The following is a 19105-nucleotide window of genomic DNA, read 5'->3' on the forward strand; positions in this document are numbered from 1 at the left end:
TCTTCTCACAATATCAAAAACTGACCTTCCCAAGTTATTTCCGTCTGCTCGGGTAGGGACACTTCGTATAGACGCCCTTGCTCCCATCACGTCACTAAAGGTATGGAGCGACGAGAAATTAATAAGCATGTCCCCTCAGTCGAACCATCAGAAGATAAGCAGGCAATCCACAACTCACAGCGAACGACCAAGGGAACACCCTACCGCGTATTCGGTAAAATTGGCGTGGTTTGTCTGTAATGTATAGGGCTAGTGATTTTACGTGGCGTTCTGTTGTCATCACTTTCTCTCTCTAGCAAAGTCTCATAAGAAAAAAGAGGAACGGGTTGCTGAGACCGCGTAAAATCACTAGCCCTAATAGTAATGTATGACTTTAAGAGTTAATTCGCAATTCGCAATTCGCAATTTTCAGTGTAAGAACGGGCCTTGACCGATCTTATGCACTAGGTTCCCGACGAACACGCACTGCCCTTACACCTACATCTCACCCTTGCTCTGAGTCAGTACGAGCAGCACGCTAGAACACGCTTTGAGTGTTCGTGCCAGGCATGCACACCTTCTTTCCGGTTACGCATTTTAACTCGGCCGGGGGTGGTACATTACGTAGGGTTTGATGTAAGTATAAGCGCCTAACCGTTTAAAGTGTGCCTATCAACTTTCATTAAAGCAAAAACTGTTTTATTTTTAGTTTGAATTCAAAAACTAATTGTTATTTACTGTGTTTTGTTTTCTCCTGAAATCTTTCCTAGTGTTGAGTCGTGTTTATATGTTGCTATTTCTTTTGTCGCGGTGTTTTGTTACAATTTTTGGTCCTAAGCATTTTATAAACGTTTTTCAAAAGTACAATAGTAATATTTGTGTTAATTCTTTAATCATTCCAAAATTGAGTAAGGGCTCGAACCTCACTTGCTTATGAAAAAGGTGAAGTTTCAAAACAATGGACAGTGAAGGAAATATACTATGTAAAGAATCAATAGTAAAAGGAAGATAGTAATTTATGAAGTAGATATAGAAATTAACAATAGTTAATAAAATGAGGTAACAAACAAGCTTAGATTGTACTCAGGGCAATTTACAGGGAAGATGAGAAATTATTCAAATAGATAAATAAAGAAAAGGCACATGATAAACCAAATTGACATCGCTGTCAAATTAAGGGAAAGCAGAAAGTTTGTTACAGCAGCATCAATTGGTAAAATAGAGTGGAAAGCGTTGAGAAATAAAAGAATCAAATGAGGAAAATCGAAATCAAATGGAGGATAGTAAACAGAAGCCGCGTTAGAAAATCAGTGAAACAAAATAAACAGAAGATAGGTGGTAGCTGAGAATGAAGAGAAGAGAAACCCCGTTGTGCGATGTTTCAGGTACATCCACAGCAGTTGACTCAACATACTGCGAATCAAAACAATACCGTCTACAATCACAAATTACTTTCCTTTCCCACATTGTCGCGCCCCTTTCTTCTAGCCGTCTCTACTCTGACCCTCGCTGGTCAAAGGTTTACGAGTCGTTTCCACAGGCCACCAGCTAGGTTACACCTTGTCATCATGATGACTAAACCAAGCCAACGTGGAGGTAAGAAAATAGGACACTTGCAAGGAACCAGAGCCATGCTGTTTTGTCCTAACAGCACTACGGATGTAGTTGGGCTCTTTTCGGGATGTTCCTCGCCTAGGTGTGTCAACCGACGAGTATCATCAGTATCATGTGCACCCTTGGCCTGCATGACTTTAAGAGTTAATGAAAAGTTATTTGAAAATAAAAATGGAAAGCTCTCATCAAATATGAAGAATCTTCGAAAACAGCTCATTTTTGATCGTATCGCCATACGACACTTGAATCTTCACAATTCTTGAATTCCTGCCTTGATCAGCAGCACTTCCGGCAGCAGGCCTGGTACAGCAAAATTGCCTGCAAGCGACCCAAAGAGGCTGGATGATGATCGTCACCCACATCTGCTGCGACAATTCTTGAATAACTCTGTTGTTGATAAGAATCGACCATTCACTACACCATCGACGCCACTGCTGATTCGGGAAGCACGGAACGCTTCAGCTGATGGCCACTTTGAAAAGTTAACCAGTTCCTGTTCTTGTTGCTGCTGACATCTCCTTCCGGTGGAACAACTCTGCCGAGTCGTGGAAGGAATAAGATATCCATATTTTAAGAAACTTTGTAGAAAATGACAGCGTCGCGTCCGACCACGGGCACAGATTGCTTCGGTCCAACAATTTTTTTTTCAATTGAAATCGACTAAAATCTTCTAGGGGAAATATACCCATTTTAAGCCTAATAAGCGGTTGTGTTTGAATAATGCTGGATAATCTGGAGTGTTCCTTGAAATTTACTAAAACCAAGTACACCAACGAGTAGAGCAACTTTTTGTGAACATTTCTGTTTATTTTCACTTTTATTAAAATTATGCTATTCCTTTTACAAGCATGTAAAAAAATAATTCCCAAATGCATTCTAATCAGTCGAGTGCTTTGGGCAGTGTTGCGTTCCTCACGCGCTCACGCGCTCGTGAGCGCTCACTTTTCGCTCATTCGTGAGGAGGAGCGCTGCGCGAGCTAGCTCACGTTTGCCCGCGCTCACGTTTGCTCCGATTTTTTCAGCTCACGTTTGCTCCACGCTCGCGCTCGTGCTCATATTTCGCTCACGGAGCGCTCATTTTGGACGTGTCGCTAATCATCTAACGTTTTTGAGAAAGTTTTTTTTTCAATTCTAGATGGATTTTTTGCGTCAGGTGCAGTAGGGCTGTGGAAATATGACTTTGTGAACAAATTGTATGATATATGAATTGGAATAGCTTATTTTCATCAATCATGTTTTTAAATAAATGGTTGGATTTGCAAGGGTCAAATAATTTTTTAGACATACAGTCGAATGTATAAATATTTTAGAATTCAAAGGCCTTGTTGTAGCAGAGGGGCGGAAGGGTATAGACGCCTAAATAAAAGGGCCTGTAAACCTTAGAAAAACTTACAAAACAATGAATTGATTCAAGAGGATTTATGCTTTGGTAAGCTCGATTCAAGGTAATTGTTTGATTAAAATATAACATTAAACTGTTTTTATGTACCTAATCAACTACCATTAAAAAAAGTTATTCAGTTTATTCAATTTTCAGTGATTCAGTGATTAGAAACGGCTAATCATTTTTATAAGGTTAGTCTTTATTTGGCAAACATTTTAGAAATTAGGGTAACATTTTGAAACAGTTCTATTTTAAATATATGCCTCAAAATTCCTAAGGGTTGAAATAACCCTTTTGACTCAAATCAAATAAATTGTCAATATTTTTCACCACGAAAAGGTTGGCTCTTCTTCCAACAAGTGGATTTTATTCAACACTTTCGCAACCAAACCTCTGAAAATATTCAATTACAAGTTATATATGATTTTTTGAACAAGGATGATTGTAGCTGTTTAAAAGAATATTTAAAAATAAATAAAATATACATAAATTGTCAATATTTTTGTACATAACAACAATACAATATGGTCCAATATGGATTTGATTAGTGAACAAACAGTGCATATCTACGACATTGAATGTTTACATTATGAAATTAGTTTTTTGTTCCTTGTTCGAAAAATGTCTAGATTTTAAATAGAACGTAAATTTCAAATCCATTTCATTGCCACTTTCTTGTTTGTTTTTGCTGCCTGTGCTGAGATAGTTCTAGAAACTTCGTTTCAAACAGGCAGATGCTTCAACAGGAAAAAACAACTACCTACTTTGGCTCACCAGCTCACGTGAGCGCAAAATGCTCCGGTGAGCGTGAGCGAGCACGAGCTACCTGATAAAAACTCACGCTCCAGCTGGAGCGAGCAAGCCTTCCGTAGCATTTATAGAGAAAATTCCCTGGCATCACTGGCTCACTCCAACAATGCTGGTGGTGTTGGTGGCCACCCTTTGTTTTTTATGTATTCGCTTCTCGCTCGTTTTCCTTCAGCCTTCGATTGGATTGGGTCGTCAAAATTTAAACGTCAAAAGAATTGGCGCTTGCTAATTATTTACATGTTTCGGGATTATTTTTCAAGTGAGTGACTAACTAATGTGCAAAAGAACATGTTGCCGGTAGTTGGAAGCAATTTTATATCTTAAGCACTTTGAAAACGTCAAGCAACAACGTGGCTCGGTCTTTGAAAACGTCAGCGTAAGTGAAAAGATATTGATGGCGACTTTTGTTAAGCAGTTAACCTCTCACCTTGCGTGTGGATGTGTGTGCCACCAAAATGATGAGAAATGGTCTCGAAAAATATGAATTATGATCAAAAAAGCATTAAATTTGATCTTTTTGGCCAGTAAAGTTCGATATCCATATTGCCAAAACTTGACAATATCCATTCCATCGAAATGTCAATTATTGTTATCGAACACCATGAAGGTGGTACCCATATTTCACAAACTCGACAAATGGTCTTTCGTCGGGGGCTTGCGACAATTCCGTCTTGTTGCCGATTCCGTAGAAATGGCTTGCAATGAGATAAATACTTTTATTTTACAATATTTTTGCAATAGTCAAATTAGGAAGAAACCGAAAAAAACTCCGTGCATTTTTGTAACTTTTCATATGAAAGAAATTTTAATCTTGTCGTGCTATCTTGACACTGTATGTGCGACAACTGGCCAAAGGGATTTCAGGTCAGAACGCGTTTGACAAAAATGCAAGCTCGACTACCGTAAACATTTTCAATTATAACTCGGCAATTCTGCAACCAAATTCAACCACATTTCAGGACAATGTGTTTGTTATTGTGCTCTCGTTTTTGTTTATTTGAGGTCAAACATTAAAACGCGTTTTACTCGGAACATCAAAAAGCGACTTGCGCCAAGCTTGCACGACAGTGTCGATTTGTTAATTTTTGGTACCTAACAGAGTTTTTGTGTTCATTTCAGCAATGTGTTACGTCATAATTCGGTTTGGACTTTTAATTAATGCATAAACAAGAATAAGAAAAAGTTTTCAAAAAGCTTACAAAATTGCTATTGATTGGGGATAGGAATAGTGAAAGATTACAACTAGATCACAGTTTTTTTTATCCTTTAATCATATGCTCCCCAAGGGCCAGGAATTGTTCCGCCTTGTTATGGCAGGTCCGAAACCGCGTCATCATCTCGCCGGCGAGAGCAAAGAACTCCGGCAGAGTAAAGAGATCTTCCCCGGTGACTTCTTGCTGGGCACGCTGCCGGCTCGGTTACGCTCGCTAAGGAGGGTAGGACTCTGCTGTTATCTTCTTCCTCTTTTCCTGCTCCTCGTAGTAGGACTTACGCGCGACGCATCCGCGGTAATTACCGGTACGGTTGCCTCCGCAGTTGGCGCATTTGATGCGCGCCTTGGTTTGCTCTGCCTTGTCCCCCAAGTTCGCCTTGCACACACCTTCGAGAGGTGTGATTCACCGCACTTAACGCAACGGGGCTGGAGGTTGCAGTACAGTTCAGGCTGGAGGTTGCAGTTCAGTTCAGTTCTTGGATTTCGACGGTGCCTCGGTCGAAGTAGAACAGGTACAGGGTGTGCGCAGTTACCCGTGACAGTTGTCTTTCGCGAGAGCACTTTTATATCTCGCGGCTTTATTCCAAAATTTGCGAGGTGTCTTTTTAGGTCGGGGACCGGGCGGTCTTGGTAACCCGGCAAGACAACATTAAAACTTAAACGTTCAGAAAGTCATTTTACCCCTTTTGCTTTTCTTACAAAAGGAAGGTTTAAGGTTTGCTTTTGGAAAAACACTTTTCTCAGAAATATTGAAAAATTCGTGCGCGACGAGGAGTCGTCCCAGAAAAAAATCCTATTACTAAACTGAAGGTTTAAATGCGCTCTTTCGATTGAATTTAGGCCCGAAACCCGGAACTCAAAGCCTGATTTCGGAGAGCTCTTTTCTGAAATACTTGAGCGATGTCTGTATCCGCTCTTAAAAATTTGTGTCTTCCATCATTGGAAAACCGCTCGTAAAACCCACAATTTTTATATTTCAGATTTATAGCCGGAGGTCGGAGACGAACATTTTATTTTTCGATTCATGTTCGACCAATAAATGTGGTCAAAGCCATTTTTAGAGGTATTTTTTTGGACTATTTTACAGATAACACTATCAAATTACAAGAATTCAGTTTCAAACAAAAAGCTATTCGAAAACATGCGCCATAAACTGCTTGGGTCCAAAATTTGAAGCTTTCCCAAAATGTACTTCCAGAGATATAGCCATATTAGTGTTTTCGTCTTATTTTTATCCTATTTTTTTCCTATTAAATTTTTGATTTTATACTGAATCATATACTGAACATCAAATTCGATGTCCCGGCACGTTCTCGCTCGAAAGATCGACAAGTCGTCAAGTCGAAGCATAAACGCCAGCACATTTACGCTTGCGCGTTTTACGCTGCGCGTGAAAGTGTTCTTTTTGGCTTCTGATAATAGATCGACAAAGTGCAACAGCGATACATATTTTTTTTTAAGTTAATCATAGACTAACATTAAAGACTGAGTACCCTTTATATTTTCTAATAATGTCAATCCAAATTTTTTTCTTAATTAAATTTTAATACCTTGCTACCCATAATGTACCTGGTATTCGAGGTTTAGCCTAAACATATTCAAAGCTTTAGGTCAAATTCTCACTGGGTGGTATCATTTTGTTCCTGAAAAATTAATTGCACCAATATATTTGTTGGAATTTCATCATTTTGTAAAAGGCTTTTTCACCTCTGGTGATATTAAATCGGGTTTAAAAAAAAACCCATAACTTTTGGTAGAATTGACCAAAATGGATGCTTGCGGTTACAAAAGATCCAGATTTGTCAATGGTGAAAAAAATATGGTCAAAAAAAAATAAAAAAGACTGTTAAAACATGAAAAAAACTAAAAAGGCAAAAGTTTTTTTTTCATAAAAAGACTTTTTATTTCCAGGTATTAAAATATTTACATACATAAGTTGATAAACTCTTTCCAATAATTATTGCTGTCCTTGTGAATCCTTTAGTCTCTTTTTTCCGCTGCCCTTCTTTCTAGAACCATTTCATCCCGATCGTCCCAGTATTTTGCGAACTCTTCATCAATTATGATCTTTCCTCCCTTAAATCTATATGGCAGTTTTCTTTCATTCGGGTTTTCCTTCAGGCCTTCACTAGTGATTGCTGTTTCTGATGTAACCTTTCTATCGTCTTGCACCATTGAGCCATAAGACACTGTTTTGTCTGACTGGGAAGACGCGGAACAATTAGCCAACACACTTGCAAATGAGCTGGGTTCCCTAGGCGACGAATTAATCGGTTTCTCCTGCATTTTTCCCCTAACCTTACAGTCAGCCTTCAAATGATCCTTCGATCCACATACGAAGCATTTGTTGTTCATTCCGTCGTAGTAAATTCGAGCGCTTATTCCTTGAATCTTGACCTGAGCCGGTATTGCTTCCTTAACCTCCATAAATACTCCTCGAACGCCACTCCAAATTGGGAAACCCGTTTCCTCCGGATAACGTTCTCGGTACAGCTGTTGAACTCTTCCATATTCTTCCAAAACCTCCTCAATCCGACCATCCGACCAACTTCCGGTGGCAATCCAAAACTCGAACGTACTTCGATATTCCTCCAGCGTCCGCAACCGTTACATCTGCCTCCGTTCCATCGCTGTACAAAAACGTGGTTTTCGGACCTAACCTAGAAAAGGCTTTTTCCATTCCTTTGGCTGACTTGAACCGGACGTACAGGCTGTGATCCTCTCGGTACATAGCGCTCAAATCACAGCTGGTCCATCCTTGCTTCCGGAAGAACTGAAATATCTCCTCGTCCTTCGGTTTCCGGGAACCTACTCCGAAATGCACCCTCAGCGTAAACAATCTTCGGGGTTCCATTGTTATTCCACAGAGCACAACGACCTTGAACTGCTTCACTTTACTTTCATCAAGCACGTCCGAATCCAACGCTATCTGGACGACAACTGACGTTGGTACAATAAACCAATTACTATCAGGAAAAGCATGCAGTTAAGTTTTCGTAAAACAAAAATTGCTCAAGTCGCTGAGAACTTTGAAATTTCCGTGAAATATAACGTGAGACACAACGTTCGACAGAACAAATCGAGCGTAAAATGCGCAAATTACCGGGGCAACCATACGACTAATTTCCGCGGTTGCACTGCGCAAATGCGGGCAGCTGGGTGCTCCCTAAAACGGAGCTAGCTAAATCTTATAAATCACGGTCTTCAACAACCTCCCGAGACACTCACCACTTGCTGCTGGTATCGGTGATCGGCTTCGCCTCGCAGAACAAAAACCCGGTCAGCAGTCGGCGCACCTGCACCAGCCGATTCTTGGCCGACTTGACCGCCACCGTGTTCCGGTCGTAGAACGGAATGGACGCCTTGTACAGCGGCACCGTCCCGCCGAGCAGCACCTGCAGCAAGTTGGGCACGTTCACGAACGTGTCGTCGTCGCACTTCATGATGTACTTCACTGGAATAAAAGTTTGTTTTGCAAAGAGTTAATTACTGGTTATTTGGAGGATTTGAGTTTTTGTAGAATAAAGTGGTGATTTTGAAGTTCCAGCTCGCAGACACACACGCCAACCTTCCGCCGTCGCGCTGAAAGTAAACCAAAAAAAATCATCTCACAAAATTCCCGCCGTTCGGGTTGGCCGCGACGACCTTCTCGGAGAACTTGTTCAGCGTCTCCACGATGGCGTAATTGTTCTGGCGCGGATTCTCGAACCACTCCTGCACCATTTCCGTCACGTTGAACTCGATGAAGCGGCCGGCACCGGCCGGAACCGGTCCCACGTAGCGGCCCACCTCCGGCGTGATGGACGGCTTGACGCCCTTGTTGATGGTAAAGTTGACGACGTTGCCGGGCGCGTACGGATGGTGCGTCCGCAGCCACTCTTCGCCGTGCACGTACACGTGCATCCGGGCGTGGAAGTCGTTCGCGTAGTCCCGCTCGTCCAGCTTGAACTGCAGGTACTCCCGGCTGTTCTGGTTCAACCGGCCAATGGTCTCTGTTGGGGGTGGGCGAATCGGATCGAAGTCGGTTAGTCGCCATCGGCGATCCGTCTCCAGGAACCAAACCTTTGCTTCACCACCAAAACGACGACTTCAAGCTACAAAAAGAAATAGTTCAACCAAGTCCCCGCCCCCCCCCCCCCCCCCGATACTAACCTCGCCCGTCACAATTGTTGTTCACCCACTTGAGCATCATGATCGTCTTGAGCGTCAAATTGTTGTAGCTATCGATGAAGCTCTCCTGAATGATGTCCCCGTACACCTCACTCTCGTTCAGCAACCGCCGCTGCTGCTCGTCCAGTTCGGGCTCTTCGCGCACGTTAAACGCCGGATCGACGTCCCCGCCCGGCTGGAACAAGCTCGGAGGTCGCGTCGCCGTGGTCTGCTCAACCGGCGCAAGGGGCGTCGTCTGTTGCTGTTGTTCGCCGGCCACTGGTTTGCCGGTGCGTTGATGCAAATACTCGGCCTCGGTTTGGCCTAGCAGGAATACTACCTTGACGTTGAGGAGGGCGCCGTCCAGCGGGGAAGGAACGCCACCCGGCGTGGTGGAGGTGGACTGGGATGGCGCAGGAGATGATTGACTAGATTTGTTACTACTACTGCTGTGAGGATCGGTAGCGCGGCGGCTACGGTCGTGGTGCTGGAAAGGAGAAGGAACGGGAGACTTGTTAAAATTCTTAGAATTAAAAATGAATGAAAACCGCCCTCTCATTTCAAAATTAAATCCATTTTTTTTATTCAATGTTTTGATTGTTTTAGCATTTCTTGTATGCAGCTACTATCCTAAGACAACTGATTAATTAAAGTTACTGGCGCTTAATGCAATCTTGTGGGCTTGCTTGAAAATATAAAATCGTAAATAGACGAATATTCTTAAATTTTAAATCTTGTTGGAGCTTTTTCAGCTTCTTGGTTTTTTTAAGCTTTGATTTTGGGATAATTGCAAACAAAGCTTGAAATATGGTAAATTAATTTGGTCCGGAAACTTTTTATTGAGGTCAAATATTGGCAAAATATGTCGGTGACTGACGAGGTTTATTTCCCCTAAATACTATGGATATTAAAAATTAAATCAGTAAAAAAAATCAATTTCCCGAAATACGTATTTTTTGATTCCGATTTTTTAATATGTTTTAGAGGACAACAATCCGCAACTTTTGAGCCTTAGAGAAGTATGGTAAAAAAATCTGCAGCCGAGCTATGAATTTTTGAAAAAATAGCATATTTTGAAAAAATAGCAAATTTTGAAAAAATAGCAATTTTTGAAAAAATCCTAATTTCATGCAAAAACAAATTTGACTTAATTTTTAAATGTAAAATTTAATTTGCAATTTTCCTGTTTTTAAATCTTTGCATCGTATCCCAGCAATATCCCAGCAACTAAAGGTCGTATCAACAAAGTTCAAAAAAGCAAAATATAGAGAATTTTCTCAGCTTTTCTAAAATATTTTTTCAAAATTGGGCAAACATGTGCACTAGTTTAAAAATATGAAAAACTGCGACTATTTTCAAAAAAGTTACTTAAAAATGGCTATAATTTGAAAACGATGAACTTTATCAAAATTTCACTACTTTTGATTTTACATTGAAAAATGAAGTCAAAACATGTTGGCGACCAATATTTCGTTTTTTTGCAAAAATCAGTATGAATTCAAAATTCATAGCTCGTTCAAATATTTTTGCACAATCGTGGAAATTTCAGAAAAGTTGGCATTTCGTGTTCCCTAAAACATATGCAAACTAATGATGCAAAATTGCTTCTTTGATCATACCAAAAGCACCATAAAAGTTTCAGCCGGATTAAAAAATACAAAAACTAAAATTTAAAAATAAGATTGATTTCAAATGTCAAATAATCAAATTTGAATGCCATTGTGTTAGGGTCGTGCATAAACCACGTGGTCTTTTGCCTTTCTTACTAAAGAAAGGTATAGGTTTTACTTTAAGCCAGGACGTCATTTCCAGCTTCGTAAATATGTCGATTCAGCATGAATTTTAAACCAAAAATCGCTAAAAATCACACTGCATCGATTTTCGACGCTCTATCGATTCACCTTGATAGAACTCGTCTATCTCGAACCCTCGAATTTTGAGAAAATAAATTCCGTGGAGGTCGAGTGATGTTCGTATGTGGTAAAATTTTGCAAAATTTTGTGTCGCGCCGTTCTCAGCTCCCATAAATCCGATTTCGATTCTCCTAAATGCAGATGAAAGCTAGTGTGCTGAACCTGGGCGAGTTGCCGCGCAAATTTCGAATTATCCATCTGTTTTCGGATGCGGCCAGACTTTTCCAGAAAATACACAGTTTCCAAATGAAAATATGGTCCAATTTTTTCATTTTCATATCTTTTATTTATCTCAAAAATTGCATTTTTCGAGCTCTACAACCTCCCAAATTTTCATCCAGATTCATAATATAGTTCTGGAGTTAGAGCCGTTTGATTGACCTACCATAAGAAACAAAATCCCTAAAAAAAGGTAAATGCCCACCTGGTGACCTTCGCCAACATTTTTCATTTCTGATTTTATTCGAAATTTCTTGCTACATTCATAGTACAGACCATGAGTGAGCATCTGAAACAAATTTGACATCGATCGGCAACCCCGATCAATTTTTAGAACGATTTACTTTTTGCCTTTCTTACTAAAGAAAGGTATAGGTTTTACTTTAAGCCAGGACGTCATTTCCAGCTTCGTAAATATGTCGAATCAGCATGAATTTTAAACCAAAAAATCGCTAAAAAATCACACTGCATCGATTTTCGACGCTTCGTCGCCAAGTCGACAAGTTGTCAAGTTGAGCTTCGAATACTGGCGCGAGAATGCTGGCGCATATGTTTCGGCTCGACTTATACTCGTTCGTAGTAGCTTGTCTACCGATGTTTCCTTCAACATGTAAGATATCGTAGCTTTTCGGTTTCTTTTGCTCTGTCCGTTTTTGCATAACTGTCCAATGTTAATGCAAAAACTTTTTTGACATAGGACATTCATCCGGGTACACACAATTTGTTTCCCGTGTGCTTCTTAAATCGCCTTTAAGTAGGCTTCATTTGTCATGTCGTTTTATTAAACAGAGTTCATTGGATTCCAATAGGAGCTTTCGAAGCTTCTAAGCTTTATATCGTTTTCAATGTTTTTAATGCTCGCGACGCCAATGGCTATCTACCTAAGGTATTGCGATTGAGTGTGTAGTGGTGCGGTTGTAAAAATATCTATCTCTGACTCTCTCACTTTCGTAGACGCTGAATGGCAAGCTTCCCACTGTGCGGTTAACTCGGTTTTGCTTTGCGCCTGCTTTGTTCGGTTTTTGGGCTCGTACCAAAACTAGAAAACCAAAACCGCGGTGCGTGTCGTCACTTGCGCATTGAAAGCTAAGAATTTGTACGATTAAAAATATTCGATAGGTGAAAATTGTGTTTTCAATTTCTTTTAGAAAACACATCATTAATAATACCTTGCTTTCATCAGTTTTTTTGTATCAAGTCGATGTTGTGAATTGAGAGAAGTTATATTCTTTAGTAAGAAAGGCTCTATCTCACCCCTGGTGGGATTAAATCGGGTTTTTAGGGAAGGAGGGGGTCTGATGCTGACGGAAAACTACGATCCATACAAAAAGTTGAAATTTTCGGCAATTTCATCTTCTTTTTTTCTAGAGTCATTTTTGTATTCGACTGAAAGAAGAAGCCATCATTAGTTTGTCCATATAATTTTCCATACAAATTTGGCAACTGTCTATAAAAATGGTATATGAAAATTCAAAAATCTGTATTTTGAAGGAATTTTGATCGATTTGGTGTCTTCGGCAAAGTTGTAGGTATGGATATGGACTACACTGGAAAAATAATACACGGTAAAATTAGGTGATTTTTTATTTAACTTTTTATCACTAAAACTTGATTTACAAAAAAACACTATTTTTATTTTTTTTTATTTTTTGATATGTTTTAGAGGACATAAAATGCCAACTTTTCAGAAATTTCCAGGTTGTGCAAAAAGTCATTGACCTAGTTATGAATTTTTAATCAATACTGATTTAAAAAAAAAATCGAAATTTTGGTCGATAAAATTTTTAAACTTCATTTTTCGATGTAAAATCAAATTTGCAATCCAAAAGTACTTTACTGAAATTTTGATAAAGTGCACCGTTTTCAAGTTATAGCCATATTTAAGTGACTTTTTTGAAAATAGTCGCAGTTTTTCATTTTTTAAAATTAGTGCACATGTTTGCCCAGTTTTGAAAAAAATATTTTTGAAAAGCTGAGAAAATTCTCTATATTTTGCTTCTTTGAACATTGTTGATACGACCTTTAGTTGCTGAGATATTGCAATGCAAAGGTTTAAAAACAGGAAAATTGATGTTTTCTAAGTCTCAGCCAAAAAACCCACCATTTTCTATCGTCAATATCTCAGCAACTAATGGTCCGATTTTCAATGTTAATGTATGAAACATTTGTTAAATTTTCTGATCTTTTCGAAAAAAATATTTTCAAAATTTTCAAATCAAGACTAACATTTCAAAAAGATCAAACATTCAATATTATGCCCTTTTGATTTGTTAGTCTTGATTTAAAAATTTTGAAAACATTTTTTTCGAAAAGGTCGGAAAATTTCACGAATGTTTCATGTTTTAACATTGTAAATCGGACCATTAGTTGCTGAGATATCGACATTAGAAAATGGTGGTTTGTTTGGGTGAGACTTAGAAAACTTGTAGAAAACATTAATTTTCCTGTTTTTAAACCTTTGCATGGCAATTTCTCAGCAACTAAGGGTCGTATCAACAAAGTCCGAAGAAGCAAAATATAGAGAATTTTCTCAGCATTTCAAAAAAAAAATTTTTCAAAACTGGGCAAACATGTGCACTAATTTTAAAAAATTAAAAACTGCGACTATTTTCAAAAAAGTCACTTAAATATGGCTATAACTTGAAAACGGTGCACTTTATCAAAATTTCAATAAAGTACTTTTTGATTGCAAATTTGATTTTACATCGAAAAATGAAGTTTAAAAATTTTAACGACCAAAATTTCGATTTTTTGAAAAAATCAGTATTGATTAAAAAAATTATAACTCGGTCAATGATTTTTTGCACAACCTGGAAATTTCTGAAAAGTTGGCATTTTATGTCCTCTAAAACATATCAAAAATAAAAAAATAAAAATAGTGTTTTTTTGTAAATCAAGTTTTAGTGATAAAAAGTTAAATAAAAAATCACCAAATTTTTTTTTACCGTGTATTATTTTTTCCAGTGTAGTCCATATCCATACCTACAACTTTGCCGAAGACACCAAATCGATCAAAAAATTCCTTCAAAAGATACAGATTTTTGAATTTTCATATACCATTTTTGTATAGACAGTTGCCAAATTTGTATGGAAAATTATATGGACAAACTAATGATGCAAAATGGCTTCTTTGGGCATACCGAAGGCACCAAAAAAGTTTCAGTCGGATTAAAAAATACAAAAATCGAATGACCGAAATCCTAGAGAACTGCTCTTTTCTGGAAACTATAATGCATCGGTGATCCCTAGTTATTCTTCAGAGTGGGCTACGTTCTCAGCCCAGTTACCGAACAAGTACTGTAGTTTAAAGGTCATACCAAAGCTCAAAAATAAAACAGCCATTTTTTGTGAGTCGTTTATCGGAAGTTTTGATTATCCGAAATGAAATTTTGCCAAGACTTTCGGATATTCGAATCTGGACTGTACTTAACGTGAAGACTTCCAACATTGTCATGATTTTTCGTTCAAAGATATAAATGTTGCGTCTCTTTCAATATTTTGATAAATTCTATCAACAAGTTGTTTAGAATAGTGCCCTACACATGTTGATTCCTTTTGGTAACGATTATCCCATTCCTTGTAAAGTTATGGAAATCGTCATTAATCAATGATTGCCAACTAGGACGTCAATGACTGTGTCACACAATTTTATAAATTTTGAAACACAATTGATTTAGATCAAAAATTCTTTCAGTGGCTTCAAGAAGGCAACAACCGGCACATGCTGATTCCTTGTGGTGCTGAAATTCGTTAAATTGAATTTAATACAGAATATTTTATAGTGATGATCAATTTTCTTCGAAAATAATTAACGGCTTCACCTTAAACAAAACAAAAAAAACAAAAAGATGAAAATGGGAAAAGGGTCATTTAATATAGGCATCCAACATGGATGCAATTTTAGTTATTGGCAGGGGAGCTCAAATCTTTCATACCTTGACGAAACTGAAGCGTTTATTGATCTCAACTTCAGAAATGTTGAGTTGTGAAATGTAACAACTAATTTCCATCGAAGATGTAATTCAGGATTACGTAATCTTGTACAACAAATTATTGTAAAACTGAATTGCAAAAAAGCATCAAATAGAATTGTAACAATAACTTTCCAAACATCAGCAAACAAGCCGGTAATATTCCTGTTTGGTAGTTTTCGTTAAACGAGACGAGAAGATCGTTCCTTGACGAGGGAATTCATCTGATTAAAATCCCTTTCCCATGAATTTGAGATTGTTATGTTACAATTATGAGTTAATGTTATGTTTTAAAATAGTTGACTTATTATTGAATATTTTGAAAAATATATGAAATTGAAAATTCTCCAAAAAAAATCACTCCAGCTTTCACCAAATTTACTCAAGGTTTTAACAAAAGCTTGCTTTGATTGCTATCTACACAGAAAAATAATGTAAATTTGGAAGCTGTAATTTTGGAAGGTTGAATATTACCTCTTTTATGATGTAATTTTACCTCAATTTAGACTGAAAAAGTGACATTACACCAGAAGAGTGGTAAAATTACACATTTCCAGAGGTAAAATTACACCTTTTCTGACATAAAAGATGTACCCCTTCCCAGATGTAATATTACCATGATTTTTTTCTGTGTAGATAATACAAGAAAGCACACAGGCATCGAAACATAAATTGAATTGTTTATCCTCTTGTTTTGGAATTAAATGCCAAACTTCAAATCGAGATCGGCTCTTTTGACGTCACCGACCCCATTTAGTTTTGCTTGGAAGATGTTTAAAAAGTTTGAGGGCCTGAACAGAGCACCAGAAAACTTTACTGCCGCTCGAAGCAAGTCCGTCCCATATGTAATTTCGTCAATTTTGAAGTAATGATGTACACAGAAAAAAAAAATCATGGTAATATTACATCTGGGAAGGGGTACATCTTTTATGTCAGAAAAAATGTGTAATTTTACCTCTGAAAATGTGTAATTTTACCACTATTCTTGTGTAATGTCGTCTAAATTCAGGTAAAATTACATCATAAAAGAGGTAATATTCAACCTGCTAAAAATACACCTTCCAAATTTACACAATTTTTTGCTGTGTAGTTCGATTCGAAATCTTGTGACCTATCAGAAAAACCAATAAAATTTAGTGCTTTGTCCCAGAAAACCGTAGAAAATTCCCTTTTTCGAAAAATTCTAACACGTAAGCTTATGCGCGGGACAAATTTGAAGTGCGTTTTTCTCGGCTTGCTGTTTTTACATATGGGACGGACTAGATTCGAGCGGCAGTTTAACTTCAATACACAATATTTCACCCTATCTCTCACCCTATTTCACCCTATCTCTCACCTGAACACACTTAACTTTTATTACTTAGGGTTTTTTCCTCGAAACTGCATTCACAAACTCGCGGCCACTAGAAAAATGTTGAGTTTAGGATTTTTTCCGTCACATTTTTTTTGCCAGCCTCATTTTTACAGTTACGTATTTATTTTCGAATTCAGTGGGCACCTGACAATTTATCATGCGTCTCCATAGCTATTAACAACATGAATTAAACCCATGGAGTCGCATGGTACTCTAAGTAAATTTCAAACATTTTTTTTTTTTCACAACTACTCACCCTTTCTGGCGCAGCACTCTGGTGCTGGTGCTGCTGCTGCTTCTGCGTCCGTTCACTGGCCACGGCAATCCCATCCGCACCCGTCACCCGCCGCATAAAATCGGCCAAATCCCTGTCCGGTGGCCTCGGATCCAAATACTCGCCCCGGAGGCGCGCGTGCAGCTGCGCAAACTGCGGATAGTTGAACCCGCTCACATTTCCCCACGTTTCGCGGATCGTCTGGCGGGCTTCGAAGTTCCGCGGCGCCGAACACACCACAATCAGCAGAAACACCTTCTCGTTCTCGAGACCCTCGCCGGTGCGTTCCTCGGCCGTGCACACGTTGACCGGGTCGATTACGGTGGTGTTTTCCGCCGGCAGCACGTAATGGGCCGTCTGCCGGGACGTGTTGGCACTCCAGCCGGCGATGGTTCCTGCGGGGAGAAAACAACCAAAACGAGAATCATTAGTCCGGTTTCGAACTCCGAACAGTGGTTCCGGGCACAAAACGACCGAAACAAATCGACGCCCAATTTCGCCGGCCGTCCAACTCGCACTAAATCAGCTTCAATGAAGGCAAATGGTTGCGGGAGCGAAAAGTTTCAAATTGGTTTTCTTCCCTTTCCCAGTTGGTTGTGTTCTTCTTGCTTGCGAGAACTGATGATCAACGAGAAGAGTTGTATGGAATCGATGCAGCCCGGTGATAGTTCAGTGTTGCACATATGCAAATTTCAGTGAGTGCGATCTAGAAATTGATGCGAGTGCACAAACCAGCATCGATCGTTACCAGCCAGGAGATTGTCGTCTCGAAACTCGTCACCCAGTGCAGTATTTTTTTTTATTGGTTGCGCTTTCCAATTGGTGGAAAGGCACTGATTTGAGACAGTGTTGAATGCAGGGATTCTTGGAAACTTGTTGGCACCACCCACTTCAAAATTTTCCTTGAAAAATATATTTTAATATTTTTACTAAACATGAGACTTAAGCATTTTATAAATCTCTAGTTCCGCGGCGAGAGAAAGCATTTTAGGAACGTGCAGATTAACAATTCAACGCATTTTGAATTTCATAATTCATAAACTGGCCTTTTGAAAACTAATCCGAGAAATGTCTAGTATTCAATAACCATTTCTTTTTGTATAACGCACTTCATCATTGTTTAATAAGGTACTTTATGATTGCAAATTACTTTTTATGAAATGAAGTCAAATATGATTTTTGATAATGATTTCGATATTTTGCAAAAATCCCAAAAAAAAAACATAATTTGGACAAACCATCAGCTGCTTGCTTACAGCCTATCCTGGACATTATACATTCCCGAAAAAAAACCGTCCAACTCCAAGCGAAACTTATTTGAGGATTCCTTGGAGATTTTCCCTCATCCCCTTAGTGCATCTCCAGCGCGGGTAGCAAACATCGAAGCAAATCAAATTTGCACCCGACGTCAACCCCAACGCGGCACCTGACGCGGTAGCAAATTTGCTCTCAGTTTTTCGGGATTTCACTTTGCTACCCGGTATTCTGCTGGTTTGCTACTGCGGCAAATGGAATGATGCACGGAAAACTGAATCATGCACGGAAAAAAGTTGAAATTGTTTTTTTATGTATAAAAAAATTAAAAAAAGACAAAATTAAAAATAATAAAATAAAGAAAAATAAAAATTTCAGAAAAAATACAAAAAATAAAAACAATAAAAAAAATAAAAATTTTAAAAGTTAAATAAAGTACATTTAAAAAAAATAAATTTAAAAAAATAAAAATTTAAAGAAAACTAAATACATTTAACAAAATTAAAAAAATTCTAAAAATTAGGAAAAATTAAAAAATTAAAAAAAAAATTTAAAAAAAATAAAAAATTAAAAAAAAATAAAAAATTAAAAAAAAATTTAAAAAACTAAAAAAAATTTGAAAAAATAACAAAAACATTCAGGCCGTTGCGAATATTTTTCAAAGTTTATGTCGCCGCCCCTTCAAAGTTGGCCTGAATAATCTGCCCCCCTCCTCCTCCTCGACTTTGGTCAGAGCCGAGGGACATAAACTTAAAAAATATTTGCAACGGCCTTAATAAAAATTCAAAATTAAAAATAAAAAAACTGAAAAATTTAGAAACAATTAAAACCATAAAAATTAAAAAAAAAATAAAAAAATTAAAATACAAAAAATAAAAATTTAAAGAAATTTAAAAAAAAAACAATTTAAAAAAAATCAAAAATATAAAAGCTGAGAACCCAAGTAACCAGAAGCACTAAATCAAAACTCT

The 19105-nt window shown here is 38.1% G+C and overlaps 1 protein-coding gene across 1 annotated transcript in view; it reads right to left on the reverse strand.

Moving 5' to 3' along the window:
• The window catches only part of LOC6048388, a 46284-nt gene that overhangs the window by 3224 nt on the left and 23955 nt on the right, over positions 1-19105 (reverse strand). The window contains exons 3-5 of the mRNA XM_038252019.1: positions 16863-17275; positions 9153-9636; positions 8229-8454 (exon numbers count right to left, since the gene is read on the reverse strand). Of these exons, the coding sequence (XP_038107947.1) occupies positions 8229-8454; positions 9153-9636; positions 16863-17275 (1123 nt within the window). The remainder of the gene's footprint in view (positions 1-8228; positions 8455-9152; positions 9637-16862; positions 17276-19105) is intronic.

This window comes from Culex quinquefasciatus, chromosome 1 (genome assembly GCF_015732765.1).
Source record: "Culex quinquefasciatus strain JHB chromosome 1, VPISU_Cqui_1.0_pri_paternal, whole genome shotgun sequence".
Lineage (NCBI taxonomy): Eukaryota > Metazoa > Arthropoda > Insecta > Diptera > Culicidae > Culex > Culex quinquefasciatus.